The sequence below is a fragment of the Halyomorpha halys genome, unplaced genomic scaffold (assembly GCF_000696795.3).
Source record: "Halyomorpha halys isolate HHAL.00 unplaced genomic scaffold, Hhal_1.1 Scaffold1435.1, whole genome shotgun sequence".
Lineage (NCBI taxonomy): Eukaryota > Metazoa > Arthropoda > Insecta > Hemiptera > Pentatomidae > Halyomorpha > Halyomorpha halys.
Window position 1 is genome coordinate 99,072 of NW_027111056.1, and position 22,401 is coordinate 121,472.

At 30.9% G+C, this 22,401-nt stretch overlaps 2 protein-coding genes across 2 annotated transcripts in view; one reads left to right on the forward strand and one right to left on the reverse strand.

Annotated features, from left to right (window-relative positions):
• The window catches only part of Nfs1 (Nfs1 cysteine desulfurase), a 24,330-nt gene extending 17,194 nt beyond the window's left edge, over positions 1–7,136 (reverse strand). The window contains exons 1-7 of the mRNA XM_014434850.3: positions 6,943–7,136; positions 6,781–6,860; positions 6,585–6,701; positions 6,378–6,515; positions 6,119–6,311; positions 3,708–3,842; positions 1,323–1,480 (exon numbers count right to left, since the gene is read on the reverse strand). Coding sequence (XP_014290336.1) covers positions 1,323–1,480; positions 3,708–3,842; positions 6,119–6,311; positions 6,378–6,515; positions 6,585–6,701; positions 6,781–6,860; positions 6,943–7,033 — 912 coding nt within the window. The 5' untranslated portion in view covers positions 7,034–7,136. The remainder of the gene's footprint in view (positions 1–1,322; positions 1,481–3,707; positions 3,843–6,118; positions 6,312–6,377; positions 6,516–6,584; positions 6,702–6,780; positions 6,861–6,942) is intronic.
• Positions 7,137–7,426: 290 nt separating this feature from the next.
• The window catches only part of Rpt4 (Regulatory particle triple-A ATPase 4), a 38,113-nt gene continuing 23,138 nt past the window's right edge, over positions 7,427–22,401 (forward strand). The window contains exons 1-5 of the mRNA XM_014434851.3: positions 7,427–7,667; positions 7,788–7,867; positions 7,949–7,988; positions 8,063–8,298; positions 21,281–21,430. Coding sequence (XP_014290337.1) covers positions 7,565–7,667; positions 7,788–7,867; positions 7,949–7,988; positions 8,063–8,298; positions 21,281–21,430 — 609 coding nt within the window. The 5' untranslated portion in view covers positions 7,427–7,564. The remainder of the gene's footprint in view (positions 7,668–7,787; positions 7,868–7,948; positions 7,989–8,062; positions 8,299–21,280; positions 21,431–22,401) is intronic.

Consider the following 22,401-nt stretch of genomic DNA (forward strand, 5'->3'; position numbering starts at 1 on the left):
GGTGTCACATGAGGCGGTGCAAGTGCTGGCCGGAGCGATACCCCTGGACCTCATCCTCAGGGAGGATGTCCTTAAATATGAAGTTAAGAGGCAGGGACTACAAGCACCCCAGGAGGAGCTCCGAGAGAGAATCAGTGAGACTCCTAACTTATGGAAGTTTAACTAACCTATTATACATGGCTCAATCAGTTGGACTTCTACTATCATTTTTTTGTTTTATTGAAGTGACACTGTCTTGAAAGAGCTACATCCAATCCCCAATATGCGTCCAATTTTGCTTAGTTGCAGGTCAAGCTCATTTGCACATTCAGCTGATAATCGTTGGTTGTTGGAGGATTTGCTATAAAGTGAGCACAATTTATCCATAAACATTTGGAAGTGGTTGATTGTCCCTACTTCACTGATAGAATCACTCATAGTTTTGTTCAATGGTTCATGCAACTTGTGGATTCTGGCTGATTGACAGATATAGTCCCTGAAACATCTAAAACCTGTTGGATTAATTTTTTTTTTCATTTTGTCTGAAATATGGCATGTAATTTCAGTGGCACTAAATCTGGAATGCAACCCAATCCCTATATCCACGCCATTTAGCTTTTGAAGTTCAAACAGCTCAAAATTATCAGAAAATGGTCTATTATTTCTCGCTAAATAGTATGCCGAACTAAATATTTTCGTAGTTGATTTCAAGTGAGATGCATTTAGTTTATCATTAACCGCTTCAATTGTTTCTGATTTCGCCTTTTTAGATATGGTCTCTGCTAGCCTTTGACTTACCCACATTTTATGTAAACATATTTTTTTTCTCAAGGAAGTAAGCTGAGCATATTTAGTTTTGCCACTAAAATTAACCGATAAAGAACACCACTCATTCCTTTGAAATTGCTGTACGCACCTTTCTGAATGCACCAAGGTGGGCAACGTCTCCATTCCATTTACAGCCTATTTTACCATTTTAAAAATGAATCCTTTTTATGATCCCACATTTCCCTACTCCAAATGGATATTCATATCTTTCCCAAGAACTATATACAGTACGGTGGCAGCACAGAAGAGGTAATAAGGCATTTTCATTACCTGTGCCAGGGCCGTGACATATACAGGGATACAAAAAGGATGAATTTATCATAATTGACTAACATCAGATTTTTTAATATATTTTTTTCTTAAACAAAAACATATGAGCATAAAAATGTAAAAAAAAAAAGTGGCACCTGGGATCTGTTTTTACATAATCTGATGGCAGTCAAGGTGTTAATAAATATTTTAATTCAAGTTTCTTGACATGATATCTCAAATACTAAATAAAAGTAAATAATTACATTCATTTCATCAATTGATATTCTGCAAGCTTCACCCAATCCGACCGCCAATGGGGCAGGCACTGTTCCACTTCGAAGACCTCTTTCTTGCCCACCACCACTCATCTGTGGCTCTAATCTAACTCGGGGTCTTCTACGGACATAAAGGGCTCCAATTCCTAAAACATTAACAAATTATATATCTAATCAAACACTGAATTCCATGATCTGCTGCTAGTGAGATTTCTTTTTGCTTAACATTGGGAAATCAAACAAACCCCCAAAGCAATAAGTTTCTATAAATCAATAAAGGAAAAAGCTAAGGAATTGGTAAGGATCTCAAAATAGTAGAATAGAAAAAATCTATTCTAATTTAAATTTTACATGAAGTGTATCTTCTTCTGTGATTGGACCATAAGAAAGAGCAATCTCTTGCTACACTGAAAAGCTTAATGGAGGGAATGCTTGGTGAAGCAACAGAAGAGTGGACTTGAATGGAGGCGTCCCTTTTCAAACTTAGAGATTTGGATGCTTTCATCATAAAAAAAAGAGGTTGCAGAGGCCTTAAACCTCTCCTGAGTGAAGGTCCATCTGTCAAGTCTATGGAGGTAAGGACAATTCGGTCATTTCACTTCCAGTTCTCTAGGCTAGAAAGGTTATGAATTAGGGTAAGGTACAAGTAGGCTTGGTCGTTGTTTCGATGAGAAGATTTCGAATAAATGAAAGATTTTGAGTTAAAAAGTGTATCCATTGCTGGGAGATTGGACTCATAGCTAGGAATTGTGTTGGAGAGGATAGGACCTCCTTAGGTCGAATCTGGAGTCAAGCAGGTCACAAAACTACTGATAGTGCATAATGTGCAGGAAATAAAGATGTTGACTACCCCAACAGAAGTAGTGTAGTACGTGTCCAGCTTTTTGTTTAGCACTGAAAATCATGACATAAGCCTGATATCAAAGATGAGGACACTCTAGTTAAATCTGAACTATTGTGAAGCTGCTCAGGATCTCTTTTAATAATCTGTAGGGGAACAGCACAACAATAACCCTATTCTCCATGAACAATATGAAAAAAACTTGGATTGTACCTCATGGTTATCCGATGCCAGTGGAAAAGCAGCTATTTGGGCTTGAGGTTCTCAAGCTATCCAGGAGGTGAATATAGTTTCATAGTCCAGCTTTGGACTAAGATCAGCCACATGTAAATGTTTAGCTGTTACATCTATCCTAGCATCACGATTGTTGTCTTAGAAGCTAGTTGCCAAAAGCCAGCTATAATAGCTGATGATTTCAACATATGGATTATGGAATGGGGAAGTAGGATGACAAATCAATGTGGTGAAATTCTCCTGGAAGCTTTTGCCCAAATAAGTGATATGGTTTTCATAAACATAGGAACAAAGTTGACCTTCACGAGAGCAGGAAGACCATCCATTATAGATCTGACCAGCACGCGAGAAGTCTATAAGAATTTTCTATGCTTCAGGAATAGTTCAAGATTGCTAGAAGGAATCTTCAAAGAGCTATCAAGGAAAGTAAAAGAAGTTGATACAGACCTCTGGGGTAGGCCTTATAAAATAGTTCTTAGGAAACTAAGTTAAGAATAGACGCAGCTACCCACAAGATCGAATGTTATGGACAATATTGTCAGCACAGTATTCCCAGAAATGGCGACTACTATTGGATTTATCCCAAGGGAATAAGAGAAAGTTCTGAACCTTGTAGAGTACTGGTGTGGATAAGTCTGGTGTAGAATTTGTATTATTTATACTAACAATAAATGTTTGACCATTTAGGAATGAGCGCAGAATATCAAACAAGTATTTCCGACTGTGTCTACTTTCTTTAGTTTGTATAGGAGACCCTTAGTCAACAAGACTAACATGGGCTACTTTATTTTAAATCCATTTACTATGAATTTTACTAATCTTGCCAGTTGGTGTTAAGTGGAATGGCTATACTGAAACCCAAATTGAAAATCTGGACTAATGCTATTCCACTGAAAAAAGAAGCAAGATTTTTTTTATAACTGATTCCAGTAATTTTCCAACAATGCATAGTGAGAACTTATGGACCTATATGTACTAAATTGTTTAGCGATTTTTACCAGGCTTGTGGATTAGTACGAGTTCAGCATTTTTTCAGGTATGAGGAAAGTATCAAATATGTAGAAAACTATTAAAATTAACATCTTTCCTGGGTAACTCCCAACCAGTAACTCCACGGTGTAAGCCTCCCAAGCAGTTCTAGAATTTCTTTTGGAAATTAACGGAAGCTGAACTTTAAAATGTATTGAAGATGATTTAATGAATAAATTAATCAGGTAAATAACGCAACTATATATATGATGAATGAAAAACATGTTTCAAAAATAAAATAAGTACCTTACTTTCATGTAACTAATTACCTTTTGGGCCATATATTTTATGGCCACTAATGGACATGAGATCAATATTCTGTTTTTCAACATCCAAAGGAATTTTCCCAACAGCTTGAGCAGCATCAGTATGAAAAAAAACTTTTTTCTTCCTGCAGATTTCACCTGCATACATTTTTTCACAATATGAATGAAATTTTTTTTTCAATAAGTATTTACTTAAAATTAATTAAATAACTAACAATAGCTAAATTAACTACCAGATATGTCTCTATATGGGATGTAAGGTAAGGGGGCATGGCTTAAGAAGGCTATAAAAAATTTAATTAAAAGGTGGACAGTTGGAACTTTAACATTAAATACATCATAAAATTCCTTTCACAGAGTAACATTGAAAATAATTAGTTGAATGAAAAAAAAAAAAAAGTTCATTTTATAATAAAAAATACCAAAAGTTCTTAAATAGCCATGTTTATGCACTTACTGCAAAGACAATGGGTAAGAGCTTAAATTACTTTCATTCCTATTGTGTTTTAATTGAATAGTTTTTATAAGAGCATGAAACTTGTTTCCCCTGAATTTCAGACCAGTAATAATAATTTAAATTGGTCAAAATTTCACTGAATTTTCTGTAAAGTTAAGAGAGTAAAATGAGGATATAATGTTACACAATTTAAATGAACAATAAACATGGTTTTTTTTATTGAAGTTTTAAGAAACTAAAGGGAAGGTTTTTTAATTATAGTAAACTTTCACTTCACATTGCTTCAAATTACTTATTTTGTAATGACTATTACCATTATCAATCTAGATAATAAATCATTATCATTATCGATATAGATAACCTTTGTTATCATTATCTTATTACTGTGTATGTTTTGTTTTACACCATTATATCTAATAGTCTTCACATACATCACCTAAACATTTTAATAAAGAAAAACTTTCAAATGTTTTATTGTATATCTCAGGTTTTAATTTGTTTAATTAGATCCAATTTGTGCCCTTAGGTGCAGGTTATAGAGCCTTAAACCACTGCCAAAATTGGTGCAGATTTCATGAGACGAGTTGAAGCTATTTCTATTTTTTCGATCTTTCACAAGAAGTAATCAAAGGTGAAAATTTTAGCCTAAAAATTTTTTTTTTAAATTCATATTTAAGGGTTAATTGAGGTCCTAAAAACGAATATCAACTTTGTTTCACCCCGACAAAATCTTTTGCCACACTTAAATATTTCAGTCGGTCCAAATTTTTTCAATATCATACTAGAATTGAAACTTAGAATTGTCTCAAAATCCAATTAAAAAAATACTTAAAGAGGCTTCCTCAAACACTGGTGCTGGACATAGATAGCTGTCTCACTTTATATTTTCTTACAAATGCTCTAAATTTATTTTGAAGAAATCCCTATTATTTTTTAATGTCTTCAATGCTGATCCTCTTCAATAGACCTTCGTTAATAGTGACGTTATTCACTTCAATTATGTTGACCTTTGTTTTCTGTCTAATTCATAAATTTTCATCTTGTATAAGTTTAAACTTCTATAGAGCAGTAATAAATCATAAGTGAAATATCTTTTTTTAACAAAAACTAGATTCAGTGGATCCTCTATTTCTAAACATAAACTAGCTCTAGCAAAATTTCACACTGTTTGTAGTTTTCAAAATACTTCCATTAAAATGTAATTTTGATTTTAATACATGAACAATGCATAATTAACAAATAAACATGTTGAACCGTTATCATAAAGAGCTATCACTACTGTATTTCTGTCCACCACTAAGTTAATCTTGATTTATGTACATGGTATGAGATTTTCTGGGTCATTTAGTACTATATAAACATATATATATATATATATATATATACACACACACACACATTTATTGTATCACATCTTATTTTTATTTCATTTGGTTCATTTTTATATAATTTCTCACTTATATTTACATAATTTTAACCTCACCATAATTTACAATATTGTCGCATTATTTCCTTTCATGGTAACATATTTTTAGTTGTTTTGTATCTTTTTTTAACCCAGATGAAGCCCTGCTAAAGAGGGTAAAATCGTTGGCAAATAAGTAGTTGCTAAACATTTTCTCTTCCTTTTTAACTGCACCCCCGACCATCATCTTCGTATTTAGTTATGGTCAATTATTTTTTTTAAAATATAATAATACTTGTTCTTCAACAAAAAATAAAACAGAAAGCACAAAGGAACCAATTAAAGAAATAAACAATTGATTACACATTTACTTAAAAATATAATACAATACAAATAATGTGTAATTTATCATATACATGGAACTATGAAATTTATAATATATCTTATATATTCTTTATTTAAATAAAGTAACTTAATACTACATACTTTAATACAAAATAATCAACTTTATAACAATTAATACTCTTTGAAGGTAATAATCATTATGCTTACCAATTTCTTGTATCGGTTGCTTGACACCAATTTCATTGTTAACTGTCATTATTGACACTAAAGATGTATCAGGTGTTATTGATTCTTCTAAATCCACAAGATTAATAAGACCATTGGGTTTTACAGGGAGATAAGTGACTTTAAAACCCTCTCCTTCCAAAGCTCGACAAGAATCCAGCACACATTTATGTTCCTTCAAAAATCCTAAATTATGAATCATAAATATTAAATTGAAATTATAAATAAACATAAGTCTTACAGTCTGTGTAGTAATAACATGGTGCTTTGATGACGAATAGAACCTCGCAACACCTTTGATAGCTATATTGTTGGACTCAGTTGCTCCAGATGTAAAGATAATTTCCTTGGGATCCGCACCAATAATATCGGCTATATGCTACAAAAGAAAGATTAGTTTAAGATTGCCTATATACATATGACAACAAATGTAGAAATATAAACATACCTTTCTAGCTATTTCCACAGCCCTTTCACTTTCCCAACCATATGCATGAGTTCGGGAGTGAGGGTTTCCCCAAAAATTTGTTAGGAAAGGGAGCATAGCATCCAATACTCTTGGGTCCTAATTGATTGGCAAAAAATATCAATGATGATCATTAATTTACAATAATACAATTTTAAAGAACATTTTAAAAAAATACCAGGGGTGTTGTAGCTTGAGCATCTAAGTATAATGGGCGACCCTTTATATCTTTTATTAAGTTTAGTTTAGAATCTACACCTAAAATTCATAAAAAGGGATATATTAATTCACACTAAGAGGAATGAATAACTAACTGGGTCACAAAGACGTGGAATTATACTTTGCTCTTGTAGAGTCGAGTAATTACGACATGTTGTCGCTCCTAGTTGTTTTAAAGCATCTAAGTGACATTTTTTCCAAATTTTTAACATTATCCTATGTAAATAATTTGAACAAAGTTAACTCTGAAACCTCCACGGGCACCGTTACGCAACATTACAGTAAAAACAAAATAAAGTAATTATATTGCCTTAATATACAAAAAAGACATTTTGAAAAATAAACAAATCACTAAAGAATCGATTGATTGATAATGAAATAAAAATGATAAGTGCTGTGATGTTTAGCTATGACTTTTAAACTAATAAATTGAGTAAGTCATGAATATTTTGTTCCAAGAACTGGTTTAACAGTCACGGAACTGGCGATCGCATGCGCAGTACAGTTTCGTTGTTCTATGGACACCATCATCACTTTTCTGACTGTCTAGAAGGCTGTTCCTAGGGACCTAAACTAAGTTTGATACCGTTTGCTGACAATCCAACTGGCTCAAAAGAGTCCTCTGTTAGTAATAGGTTTGTTCCAAGAATCAATCTTGAACTAAGTAACGCCAAAGTTCCTTTAAGAAGAATTAGGAACCTCCTCTGTTTGTTAACCTGTGTATATTCGAATGAGCAAGCAAAATGACGGCTTCGCAAGCAATGGAACCAAATAGAGAAAAGGCTTTACAAGATTATCGTAAAAAATTACTGGAGCATAAGGAAGTAGAAGTCCGACTTAAAGAAAGTAAGTAGATTATTCGGACCTATGAGTAACTATTTCATTATAATTGCTATCATTATCTGCCTTTTTAATCCAGATGTATGACATCAAGGAGAGTTAATAATATCCTTTTATTTTTCCTAGTGAGAGACCAGTTAAAAGATCTTACCAAACAATATGATAAATCTGAAAATGATTTGAAAGCCCTCCAAAGTGTTGGTCAGGTTAGTGCCTATGATTTATCAAGAGGCTTTAATTGTTAGTTAAGTTAGTCTTATTGAAATGAACTATGCGTTTATTTGTAGATTGTCGGAGAAGTACTAAAGCAGCTTACTGAAGAAAAATGTAAGTCAACTTGTACCTTTTTTTTAACTATTAATTATTAATTTGAATAGATGACTAATTTAATTATGTTACAGTTATTGTCAAGGCCACAAATGGCCCAAGATATGTTGTTGGTTGTAGGCGACAACTTGATAAGTTAAAACTTAAATCTGGAACTAGGGTAGCATTGGACATGACAACATTGACAATTATGAGACACTTACCGAGGGAAGTTGATCCATTAGTATACAATATGTCTCATGAAGACCCAGGAGATGTCACATATTCTGCTATTGGAGGTCTTGCAGAACAAATTAGGGAACTTCGTGAGGTAAACATGATTTATTGAGTAATCATTTATTAATTATATAGATGTTATTGTTGAAGTAATAAAGAGTTATTTCATTGTACCATATATCTTTTATATTTTTTTTTAAACAAAGAAAGTATGTAAATTCTGGCTAGGTATAACTTAGCAAGTAATAAAAGACCCACCATTTAGTGTAAATGCTCTAGTTGGAGGGGGGAAGGCATGAACTCCTCCTTAATGTCATATGTCAAGCTTGTTGCGAAGAAATATTTTAACAAAATTATTGTCATTGATTTATGTTACTGTAATTGATGGCTAAAAATAACCTCTCTCCTCACTCTTGTGATTTAGACAAATATTTTATAGTTCCATCTGTTTTTAAAACAGTTTTGTTCTATTATGTTTGTATTATAATTTAATACAACACTTTTCTTATATCGTTGCATAATAATAAATTGTTTACGATGCCCTGATAGCAATATATAATTTAATAAAACAAATTTTATAATTTTTTAAACTATTTTTGTGATTGGTTGAAATAACTATCAACTTACAAACAGAGCATGCAATTTTAATTTTGTAAAACAAACCAAAATATGACAAAAATTCAAAATAGTGGCTTTTGTAGAGAGGGAATGATTTATTAATTGATTAACTCTCCTTGAGAATATTCTGCCCACTTAGCTCTTTCAACTTGTTAAGCTATTTCTATGTTAAGTTTTTCTGTTGCAATTTGTTCAACTTTTTTTTTTTTTAGTGTTACAATGAATTAAGATTCTTCCTGAATAATATAAAGATAATTTTTTAAAAATAATTTAACTGTAGTGTGTTGACCGTATCTGGAAAAGTCAGGATAGTTTTTTATCCTAAAATATTTTCTTATTGCAAAACTTATATCTCCCAACAAAAAAAAGGTGTTTGTGTTCCTTTAAACTTACCACCCTCAAACACACTGCACATGCTCCATTCCTAAAGCATTCCATTGTTTTCTTGACAAAACCTATATCCTAAAACTCCACTGATTCAGTTTGTCCCTCACATTATTGTCTTTATTATATTAGACTTTAATTTGTGCATTATAATTTTATTAATTTTTATCATGTTACTATATAATTTGCGATTATATATGTTTACTGTTGCTATATTATTTGTTTCATATGATATTTTAATGTTTAATCAATATTCATTTACAATGAGGTTGTTTATTGTTGACCGTAGATTCTATATGAGGAGTAGATAGTAGAGGGTGCAGTTAGTAATGATACACAAATAAGTAAAACTTGTTTACTTTTAATATTATAAAATATCAAATATGCAAACAAGTATGAAGTTGGTAAACAAGATAAAGAAAAAGCAACTCAATTCTTAAATAAAAGAATAAAAGAACAGAAAAAAATGATGTATTAAAAATGATTGGCTTCTAATATTATATTATGTCAACGATATCATATCTGTAAGCAAATAAAATAGATACTTATTCTAAATCATAATTAACAGAATTACAAAAATCAAATTAAATAGAAGATAATAATTGATTCATACTATAAAATAAAAATATTATTCACTTCTGATCCTAATTCTAATCTTAAGTTATGGTTTTATGGTTGGGGAGGGAGCATTGATTTGGAATGTAAGAAGGTATTCGAAAAGGAAGGATTTAAATGAAGATAAGGTAAGAAATATGGCCGATGTTAGAAGGAAGGGAACCCCAGAAGTGGAGCAGGTTACAAAGGAATTTTCAAATATTTTTGTTTGGTGAGAAGAGATTTCGGAGAGGCAAGATGTCGGAGCAGAGAGGTCGGAATGGCAAGATATTGTTTCCTAGGAGCTGATATGGGGTTTGAAGTGAAAGAGACTATGGATGTTGGAAGGGTGCTGGGAACACTGATTGTTTGGTATAGATAACATTTGAGAGAATATTATCTGCGTTAAAAGGGGAAGAGATACTTTTAATTCACTGGAGAGGTAGGAAACATGAGAATACCTTGAGGTATCAAAGACAAATCTATTGAAGGAATTCATGATTCACTTCAATCTGCTCTCCTGTAAAATTGAGAGGCCCTCGTATGCAACACAGCCATAATCAAAGTTGGGGCAAATTAGGATACAAGGAGCATTACATGTGGGTGGTGGAAGTAGGTTCTGGGAGTGTTGGAATAGTTTAAGTGTATTTATTGATCATTGGACAATTTGAGGTCTCCAGGGTGAGGTTTGGTCAGTAGTAATTTCTAAGTTTTGGACAGTGAAGCTGAAAGGATATGTTTAAGGATTAAGGAAGAATATGTGTCATAGGAACTGAGGAGAGAATAGGAACCTTTGATAATGGCCTGCATTTTCGTTGTATTTAGTCTTAATTTATTCAAATTTGCTCTGGCACTGATCCTATCCAAGTCTTCCTGAATCTTGGTGACACTACGAATTACTCAGATGCTGGGAAGGATTAAGAGACTTGGAAGTTGTCCAAGTATAGGTGGCAGGAACATTAGTGGATGGAATTAGTATTTTAGGAATTGAAAAAGAAATTGAGCCAGAGGATAGAGACACTTGAAGCCTGGGCTATTCCTGAGGACAAATTAAGAAAGAAGGATAGGGGTTGATTAGGAATAGCAACTATTTGATTTCTATTGGAGAGGAATGATTAGAGCCAAATAATGGAGTTGTTCGGAAAAGATAGTGATTTTAATTTAGTTAAAAGTATTGAATAGTCTAAGGAATCAAAAGCTGCAGAGAAGTCCAGGAGTATTAGTACCGTTAATTTTTTTCATCAGTAGAAGTGTGTATATCGGAAGTGATTTGGACTAGGGCAGATTATGTGGAAAAGCTGTCTTGCTCCTTGAATGTGTCAAATAAGGGACCTGCAAAGGAAGCGTGCAGCAGCATACAAGGCTAGCAGACGACTATCAGGCATGCAGAAAGCTGTGAAACTTGACACAAGAATCAGGCCAGTAAAATCCAAATACTTCCCTGAATCCATCTTCTATGCTTCTAACTCCAAATCAAAATGGTAACTTCTTCGAAAACTATCTCTCTACAAATCCACTTCCTTACCAGTCTTCTCAGTTTCATATTTTTTTTCTGCTTCTTCTTCTAAGTTCCAATACCTATTTGTGATAATTTGTATTTTTCCTACAGTTCTCCTGCTGACCTCATTTCATTCTTAATGAAATCCTGCACAAACTCCATAGGGTTGAATGAAATACCTGTCAAACTAATAAACCTATTCCTCCCTGAAATTCTGCAGGTTCTTCTTTTTCCTTATAATTTTTTATTTTCCCGGAAAAAAAGCCTCAATCCACCCCATTAAGAAAATGTCCATCCCTTCATTTCCCAAAGACTATCGCATTATCTCCATCCTCTTCAAATTAATGGCAGCAAAAAGGGGGCAATTTTACCAGAAGTAAATAATAAATAAGGATGACGTATGAGGACAAAGGAAAGATACAAAAATAAAAAAACTTAAACTAATTAAAATAAAAAAAATTAAGTAAAGTCAGTGAAATAAAGAAAGAATAAGTATGCCTAGAAAGATAATAAAATAGAACTTTAGATTTTATGTCCAGAGAGAAATTTAGAGTGTTGCCAGTGAGAGAACGGGTCCCAGTGAGCTGACAGAAGTCATCGAGGTTGTGGGGCTCATCAATTTAGATCACCAGATGGCCGTTGTCCTTTCTGCAGTGCACTTTGCCAGCCAGAAAACCAAATATACTTTAGTTTACCCACAGCCCTCTTTGGACGGGCGAGCCAATAGATGCATGTTGGTGGGTGTCATTTCTTCTCCACGATATATACAGAGAGAAAAAATCCAATCTCCTCCAATCAAAAAAATCATTCTCCTCCAAGCCAATATCCTTAGTTGAGAAATCAAGCTTGACCTTCCTTCGCTCTATTAGATCATCCTGTAGGTGCTGCCTGACAAACCATACAATAACAGTTGGAGGTCGCAGGCATCTGATCTTGATCCTCAGTGCTTCACCATATCAATCGTTTTCACAGTGATCTTGACCATGAGATCAGCTCCTATGGCCATGAGGGTCTCCCCCACTCTGACTGGGATTCCTCAGATCTATACTGCCCTGTAAAGCATACCCTGCTCAGCCTTATTTACTGTTATCTCACGAGTTCAACTACTCAGGATTTGAGAAGTTTATTTTCTGCCGTGAGGTCCTAAGTGTTTGGCCTAGCCCTTGAGGTGGCCTTTAATTTTGGCTAGTCTCTCTTTTAGCTCAAAACTGAGTTCCCCATATTTCTCCAGTGCTTCTTTTGAACTTTTTATATACTAGTTTATATTAGTGCCCAGACTATTGACAGCTGTGAGAATTTCATAGAGGAATGGCTTGTTCATTTTTGGCATGCTGCTTTTAGTTGGAGATGAAGATTTTTAGTACTTAAAGTAATACTAGGGTTTTTTGCTAACTAAGCACCTCTATCTCTTTATCTTGAAGTTTTCAGCACTTAGCGTGATAAATTATCCTGCATTTACTTCAACTCAAGTAATTTTTATCTTCTCTGGTGATGGCACATAAAAAATAAAATAAATAAATGGTTGAAATTCATGGATAGACAATGTTTATCAACAGTGGTTGGTGTTGTCCTCCAATACTGAAACTGCTGCTCGCCCAGGCCATAGCACTTTAACACTGAAACTTTCTCCTTGTATGGGATAAATCTTAAATAAATAATGTGGCTACTTGTCAATTAAATCCTAATGTTAAATTTATTTATTGAAATTTACAACTGTACATAAAATACAACTAGTAAATGTGAAGTAAGATCATAATCGTATGATACAGGCATGTAGATAAACTACCCATTGGTAGCTCTCTAAAAGTTTAATTTGAATATGAAAAATTTTAAAAAATGAGTAAATAATATGGTAAATAATGAATAGTAGAAAACAGATTTATGGGAATGATATATGAATCAATGGATTTTTAATCATATTTCATATATTTTCAAAATTATTCTTTTTTTATATAAAAAGATGGTGAGGTCAAAATAACTTAAATAGTAAATAAACTATTTATTGTGAGCCAATGTTTCGCCCAACTTAGTTGAGCTTTATCAGGGCTAAAACATATACCAACAATTAAAATAATGTAACAAAGTAAGGGAATAGATAACATGAAATAAAAGTAAACTAAGGTATGATTTAAAATATGTGAAAATTAACAAATAAAAATGATTCAAAATATGTGAAAATTAACCAATAAAAATGAACTAAGCAAATCAGAGAAAATAAAAATTATAAATAAACAAGAATTAGAAAAAAGTATTAGACAATTAATGAAACTGGAAAGAACAATTAATAAAAAAGTAGATATAAGAGAAATATAAAAATACTGTACACACTAAAAGATGAATTATAAGGGAAACAAGAATAAAATAAAGGTCAAGAAAAAAAGAAAATGATGAAAAAACTAGGAAACCCACCTTTCTGAATGAAGGATGGGAAAGAATAAACTAAAAGGTGGATGGAAGGTATCAACAGGGTTGTAGAGTGGAGTAATTTTGATGGTAAACAAATGACATTACATTTGAAAGCAAAAAGATATATGCAAAATTTACTGTATTTACTTATGCATATATTACACATGGTCAATCAGCGATCTTCCAATATTCTTTTCCCACATTTTCAAAATTTTTATCTTATCTTTAATTGAATATTAGTTATCTCCGTTCCTATTTTATTATTTATATAGTTTTTTCTCACAGATTGTTATGTATTGTCGCAGATTATACACATTTTAAACTTCTCCGTAATGCAACCCAATTAGCAGTTCGACGTGCTAAATCCCTTCACATTCATTACACACTCTCCAATGTTCCTGATCCCAAATCCAAGTTTAAAATACTCCGACCAGAATCCAATATTCTCAGCTCTCTTCCAATAACACCTGACGATCTCAACAACCATTTCACATGCCATGCTACTGACCCATCAACCTTTCCTGAAACTCTAAATAACACCTTCAATCCTGAACACTTCTTTTTTTCCCACATATCTTACGATCATGGACCGGATAACATTCCTGTTAAATTGATTAAATCCTGTATCCCAGTTCTTATTCCCGTCCTCTATCATATATACAATTTTTCCTTGCAAAATGCCACATTTCCTTCTCATTGGAATACCGCTTTAGTTCGACCATTTAATAAAATCCCAAATCCTTCTTCACCTAATGACTTCCGCCCTATTTCTCTCCTCTCCAATCTTTCAAAACCGCTAGAACGCCTTGTTCAAAACCAACTCTCAAACTTCCTAGAAGAACTTTCCCTCATCAATCCTCTCCAGTCCGGCTTTCGACCTGGCCATTCATCACAATCCGCTCTGCTTAAAATAACCCACGACCACCAAACTGCCATGGAACACCAAAACCTAACTATCCTCATCCTCCTGGATTTCTCCAAAGCATTTGATACGGTTGACCACAACATCCTTCTTACCAAACTACGAAATCTTCCTCTATCCAACAGTGCTTTGCGCTGGTTTCAATCCTTCCTACCGATCGCTCCCAGTACGTACTGGTTCCTGATAAACCTCCATCAATGACTCGACCCCTCATCTGTGGTGCCCCTCAGGGTTCATCGCTATCCCCTACCCTTTTCACTATCTACATTAATGACCTTCCTATCCTTATCCAACATTCTCAATACCATCTGTACGCAGATGATTTCCAAATTTATCTTTCCTTCCCACCTTCTGACCTATTAGTTGCTACGGAGAAGATCCAAGAAGACTTGAATAGAATTAGCCAATGGGCACAAGAAAACAAGCTTAAGTTGAATGCAGAGAAGATTAAGGCAATTGTAATAGGATCCAATCACCTCCTGAAAACTATTCCTCTTATTCCAACCTTATTCCTAAACAACAATCCAATACAATTCCATCCATACGTTAAAAACCTTGGTCTCACTATAGACCAAACTCTCTTGGAAAAACCACGTCTCTGATATTTCCCGTCATACCTTTTCCACCCTGAAGCGTTTAAATTATCTTCGTCACCTACTTCCTTTTGAAACCCGCAGGTTCCTGGTTACTTCCTTAATATTCCCCCTCTTTGATTATTGCTGTGTGGTTAAGGGAGGTGTCTCTGGGCATCTCGAAGCAAAATTAAAACAGTTAAATAATTGCTTTGTACGATTCATCTTTGTGATCCCCAGGGACGCCTCTGTCACTCAATTTTATGAAGAGTTAAAGTGGCTTTACCCCTCCTTCCATCGTAAATGTTTCCTTGCTTCTTTTCTCTATCAAGTTATCCAATCCCGCCATCCATCATATATCTCAGATATCCTTCAATTTAAGTCCTCAGTGCAGTCCCGCAATACCCACTCACGGCCCTCAGACTTATATGTAACAGCCCATCGAACCGCAGCCTTTAGTAGATCTTTTCTCATCTGTTCCTCTTCCCTATGGAATTCTATTCCCTCCTTTATTCGTAGTTCTAACACCCTTCAAATCCCGTATCTTCGACTATCTTCTGTCCACCCAATTCCGGAAGAATAACAATTGAAAATTTCAAAAAAGCTTTATATATTTTCTGTCTTAGATCTTCGTTTATAATTGTAAATATGTACACTAGCAGAAATTATATCTGTTCATTTATTACTTTTTAGTTTAATTGTATTTGATTTTTTATCATATTTTTTTTTCTCCTTTTATTTACTATCAGAAGTTATCTTATGTTTTATGATATGACAAGTGGTTTCATTTTATTTGTTTTATCATTATTTTATATATTATGTTAACGATGGTTGTTTAATTGTATATTTTTAAATTCACTGTATTACTTTATCATGGTATTGTACACTATTGGCTACAGATTTTTCGGGATTTCACTATTGTTGATGAGAAGAGAACTGATAAGGCTCTGTTTACGCTTGCTGTGGGCTGGTCTATATCAGTCTATTGATCATTTATTGATGTTATTGTGGAGCTGAGGTATTGGAAACTATTTGCCATCGACGCAGATCATTTATGTCAGGGTGGATTTTTCGACTCACAATCATTACTTTGTTTTATCTTCATTTACTTGCAAGCTTATTTCCTCTGCTTCTCTTATTAGAGTGTTTGGGAGTCTTTCTATGTCATCTTGGTTATTTTCTTTGACTGCAATGATACTCCCGTACACCAGGATGTTATGTTTCAAGATGTGCATCCCATTATTTTCATGTGATGTTCTTCTAATCACTTTTTGTAGGTCTATGTTAAACTGCATTGGTGGGAGTCTATCTCCTTGTCTTAGACCTGTTCTTACTTGAAAGGTGCCAAAGTTAATTGGCAGTCCAGTCAAGAAGGTAACAAAAAAATACAAGAATGCAAGTAAACTTCTAGTTTGATATCTTTAATGTTTACGCATAAGTTGTAGGCCTACAGAACAAAACAAGATCAAACCATAAAATAAACAAAGAATACTGATACAGTAGCAAATGTGTGAGAAAATATGAAACAATTAATTAGTAAACATAGCAATATATAAAAAAATATAAAAGCTTGTAGTATGAACATTGAAATAGGTTATGAAATGTGAAAGATATAATTTAATAAATAAAAAAATAAGCAAAAGTTATATAAGCCAAAATAATTATAAGTTGAAACAGCAAATAATGTAAGTGTGATCATAATCATTTGTTTATGTAAAATATAAGGAAAAAAGAGAGAAGTATGATCAGACTGAAAAGAGAGAAAAATAAAATTAAATAATAAGTGATTACGTATGCCCATATTTTGGAAACCAAAACTCATAAAAGTTGTATCATGAAACATAATTATTCTATTTCCTTCTGTAACAGTACTGTTTCTAATATTTTATACACTCCTTTCCTTTAAACCGTTTCTTTGGTTTTGACTTATTTTAGTTTGAAAAAACCTCCTCCATTATTTATACTATTCCCAACCATGACAAAAGAAAAGACTCCACTGAGAATGCATTTACATTCACTTAAAATATAATTTTAAAATAAAAAAAATGATGTACAAACTTTTCCATTGTTAATTACCAAATATTAAATTTATTAAAACATCAATTGCTAGTTCATCATCCGCCCCAACCTTCTTTTCTAAACTTATTTTAGTTTTCAGTATTATTGTTGACTACTCTTTATGAAACCATTTTTATTGATTGTTCTATCTTTTTTGGCTTTTTACTTATTATAGCATATTAGGAATAACATTGTATATTTATTATCCATCACATTTCATTCATTTCTGTTATTAAATCAACACCAAATTTTGGGTCCAGTAACTGAATGTTTGTACTCGTAATATTTCTTTACTTTCTTATTTATATATATTTAAGATTGAAATTAAAAAAATAAAATGTTTACATGCACCAATACTGAATGTAAAAGTATTATCTCTATTTTTTTTTTTTTTCAAAACCTAAGTATGTGTTATTCTTATTTGTGTTATTTCCAACATATTTTTTTTTGCATTTAAATCTTTCCTTTTCTGAGACCTTTATTGTTGTCTTCTCCCTTATGTACCTTTACATTGCTTATTCCAGAACTCTAGACTAGTCACTTTTTAATCTCTCCTTATTTTATTTATTTATTTTTTACTATGCCACCTTTTGTTTCTTTAGTTTTTTATGTTTATATATTTATCTTTTCCATTATGTTTAATATAAATTTATGATTATCATTATATTTACATTGTTTACTATTGTACTTCGTATTATTTTGACTCATAAAACTAAATATTTTCTTAGATTTGTTATGTATTCGATTATAACTTTCATATTTCATTCTTTCATTCCTTTCTCTTTATTTCGATTTTCGTAGTTCACATATACATAATTATCTTATCACACTGCTACTTCAATTGTTTATGTATTATGTACTGTTTAATTTTTTCATATTCTCCTAGTTCTTTGCTACTATCTTTGTATTTATTAATTTTTTTTTTTAAGGTTTTATAAAAACTCATAATCTATAATGTAATTTAAAATGTTGGCACACATTAAAGCAGCATTACACATTATACATGCTGTTTTTTACTTTCTTGACTGCATCTCCTACTGTCATCTAGGGATGGGATATCAAAAGAAAAATATCGATATCGATATTATATCGTAACTAAAATATCGAAACATCGATATCAAAAATTTAACAAATTAAAGTAACAATAATTATAGAAAGATATAGTAAGACTTATTTTATGTTATACCTAATCAAAATACATCAGAAACTCTTAATAACTATGAAACAAACCAACACCATGACAACCATATCATAAACATAACAAATATAAACTAAAATATAATTGTTTTATTGAAGAAAACTTAAAAATAGAATATCGATATTTTATTTTGATAAGTACATATTTATTTCGATATTTCCTATTGTTGTAATCGATAGGGAATATGAGCATCAATATTCCGATATTATTTTATTGAAATATCGATATGGAATTTAAGCAACAATATTCCGATATTACTTTATCGAAATATTGATATTTTCTTGAAAATTACTAAAATATCATATAGAGATTTTAAAATAAGAATATCAAAATTTTATTTTGTTAATTTCATATTTTTTTTGATATTTTCCATTGTTGTAATATCGATATGAAATATAAACAACAATATTCCGATTTTATTATATCGAATAATCAATATTTTTTTTAAAAGACTAGTAAATTGTATAGAGATTTTATAATAGGAATATCAATATTTTATTTTCATAATTACATATTTATTTCGAGATTTTGTATTGTTGTGATAACGATATGAAATATAAGCAACAATATTCCGATAGTTTGGTGAAAATTACTAAAATATCATATAGAGATTCTAAAATAGGAATATCGATATTTTATTTTGGTATTACATATTTATTTCGATATTTTAAACAGTTGCAATATCGATATGGAATATAACCAATAATATTCCGATATTATTTTATTATATCCGATATCGATTATTATTTATCGAAATATCGATATTTTGTTGAAAATGACTAAAATATCATATAGAGATTTTAAATTAGGAATATCGAAAATTGATTTTGCTATACACATTTATTTTTTTTTGATATTTTACATTTTTGTAATATCAATATGAAATATAAGCAACAATATCCCGATATTATTTAATCGAAATATCAATATTTTGTTGAAACTGACTAAAATATCATATAGAGATTTTAAAATAAGAATATCGATATTTTGTTTAGATATTATAGATTTGTTTCGATATTTTACACTGATGTAATATCGATATGGCATATAAGAACAATATTCCAATATTATTTTATCAAAATATTGATATATTGTTTAAAATGAATAAAATATTATATAGGGATTTTAAAATAGGAATATTGATATTTCTATAAAAATAAATATAGAAATATTGATTCTAATCTACGATTTTGATATTATCAACAATGTTAAATATCGAATTGAATATGAATCATAAAAATAAAATATCGAAATACCTTATTTTAGCTGTTCATAAAATGTTATAGTTTTCTTTCATAAAATATCAATATTGCTATAAAATAAAATATCGAAATATCTTTTTTATTCTTGGATATGGATAGGAACATGAATTTATCAATTTAAAATATTGAAAACTATTTTTATAAAATTTCCTTAATTTTAAAAACAAATATCGATATTTCTAATAAAAAAATATCGAAATATCGATATCTATATTTTCAAAAATGTTGTATATTGAAATGAATATGAAATCATAAAAATAAAATATCGAAATACCTTATTTTAGCTTTTAATAAAATGTTATAGTTTTCTTTCATAAAATATCGAAATATCGTTTCTAATATTTTATACCGATATTAATAACAATTAAAAAACTATCGAAAAACGTTTTGACGAAAAATGTTTTGAAGCTTTTTATAAAATTTTTTTAATCTTTTTAAGCCAAATATCGATATTTCGATGAGAAAATATCGGAATAGTTTTTCTAACCTTCTTATCGATATTTTGATAAAAAAATATCAGAATAGTTTTTCTAATCTTCTATATCGATATTAGTAAAAATGTGGAATATCGAAAGGAACATGAAATTATCAAAATAAAATATCAAAATTCCCTACTTTAGCTTTTCATAAATTTTATAGTTTTCTTTCATAAAATATCGATATTTCTATAAAAATAAATATCGAAATATCTTAAATAAATAATTCAAATTTTATCCATTATTAATATTATAAATAAATCGAAATATCGTTTCTAATCTTCGATATCGATATTGATAACAGAGTAAAATATTCAAAGGAACATGAATTTATCAATTTAAAATATCGAAAAACTATTTTTAAGCTTTTTATAAAATTTTCTTAATCTTTTTAAACCAAATATCGATATTATCAACAATGTTAAATAACGTAAGGAGTATGAAATTTTCAAAATGAAATATTGAAATACCTTGTTTATAATCTTCCTTATCGATATTATTAAATATGTCGAAATGGATATTAAATTATTTAATCCAAATATCGATATTTCAATAAAATAATATTAGAATACTGTTTCAATAATCAATATAGATAATAACATTATCAAAGATCGAATGGATTCTATATTATTGAAACAATATATCGATCTTTTGATAAAATCATATCGGAATATTGTTGCTAATGTTAGAAATCAATAATTATAAAAATGTCAAATATTGAAATGAATATGACATTATCAATATTAAATATCGAAATACCATTTTCATACATTTTCTTTAGGAAAAGATTGATATTTGGATTAAATAATATCTTTAAGGTGCGACTTTTTTTTCTTTTCTTTTTTTTCAGAAACTAATATTCCGATATTATCGGTTACTGGATATTGATATCAAAATATCGGATATCAGAGACAAAATATCGATATTTCAGTAATATCGATATCGGTATCCCATCCCTACTGTCATCCTGATTACACCTATATCCAATCATAATCCCATCATAATTCAAATTATAATATTTGTATTCATTTTTAGCTTACTTATTTTCACTATTTCATGAAAAATTAGTAATATGTATCATTATTCAGGTGATCGAGCTGCCACTATTGAATCCTGAACTGTTTCAACGTGTGGGGATAACTCCTCCTAAAGGATGTCTACTTTATGGGCCTCCTGGTACTGGAAAGACATTATTGGCCCGAGCTGTAGCAAGCCAATTAGATGCAAATTTCCTTAAGGTTTATTTATTTTTTTAATGTGTATTTGTTTAGCACTGACAAAGGAAGGCTATGGAAGTGAAGAACATCGATTTATATGAAAATATTTTTGGTGATACTAGGTTGAAAAATATTAGACACATATCTGAGTTTTCTTATCAATACACCCTGAGAGCTGCAAACAAAATATACATATTTGATGTAATTTTAGCAGTTGTATATATTATTGTTTTTACATTCAATCTATATTTGAAGGTTTTAAAATCTATTATTTATTAATAAATTTCTTTATGTACATTAAGAAAAAACATAATTGATTGTATTAAATGAGTTCAAATTTATAAAAGAGAAAGTCAGATAACCATTAAATACAAATTTTCAGACAAAGTTAAAATTATTACTTTTGGACTTGATTTTTTGGAAGTTATTTTTCTGACACATTCACATAAACATTCATAACTCCTAAGGATTTTATCCTAATCAAACATTACTACAACTGTTGGAAAGCTGAATTTCTATTCTTCCAACTTATAGCAGTGCATTTTAGATATTATGTTTTAATAAGGACAACAAAAGTAGTTAAAAAAAAACCTTTTATGAAACATTTTATTTTAAATGTCTAATTCTAGTTTTAAAGTAAAGTCTAGTAAGTACCATAGTACTAATACTGTAAGTGTAGTCTGTAGAGCCCTAACCAATTGTAAATTTCTTGTAGATTGGTAAAAGTTATATTGAATTCAATGCAATTTTTTATGATATTTGTGGGGTTTTTAAAGTGAATTCATTGGGTTTTAATAAAAAGGTACATAAACAGGAAAAAGTAATGCTTTATTGTGCTATGAAAGATCTCAAAGTCCAGCAAACTCAGCCTTGCATGCTGCAACACTCCCTGTCAATGTCTCTTACAATAGATGCGCCGCTCCAGTCTGGCAACATAAAAAAAGAATTATTTTTTTGGCTCCTAGAACGCTTGTGTCTGATGTGCTTCGATC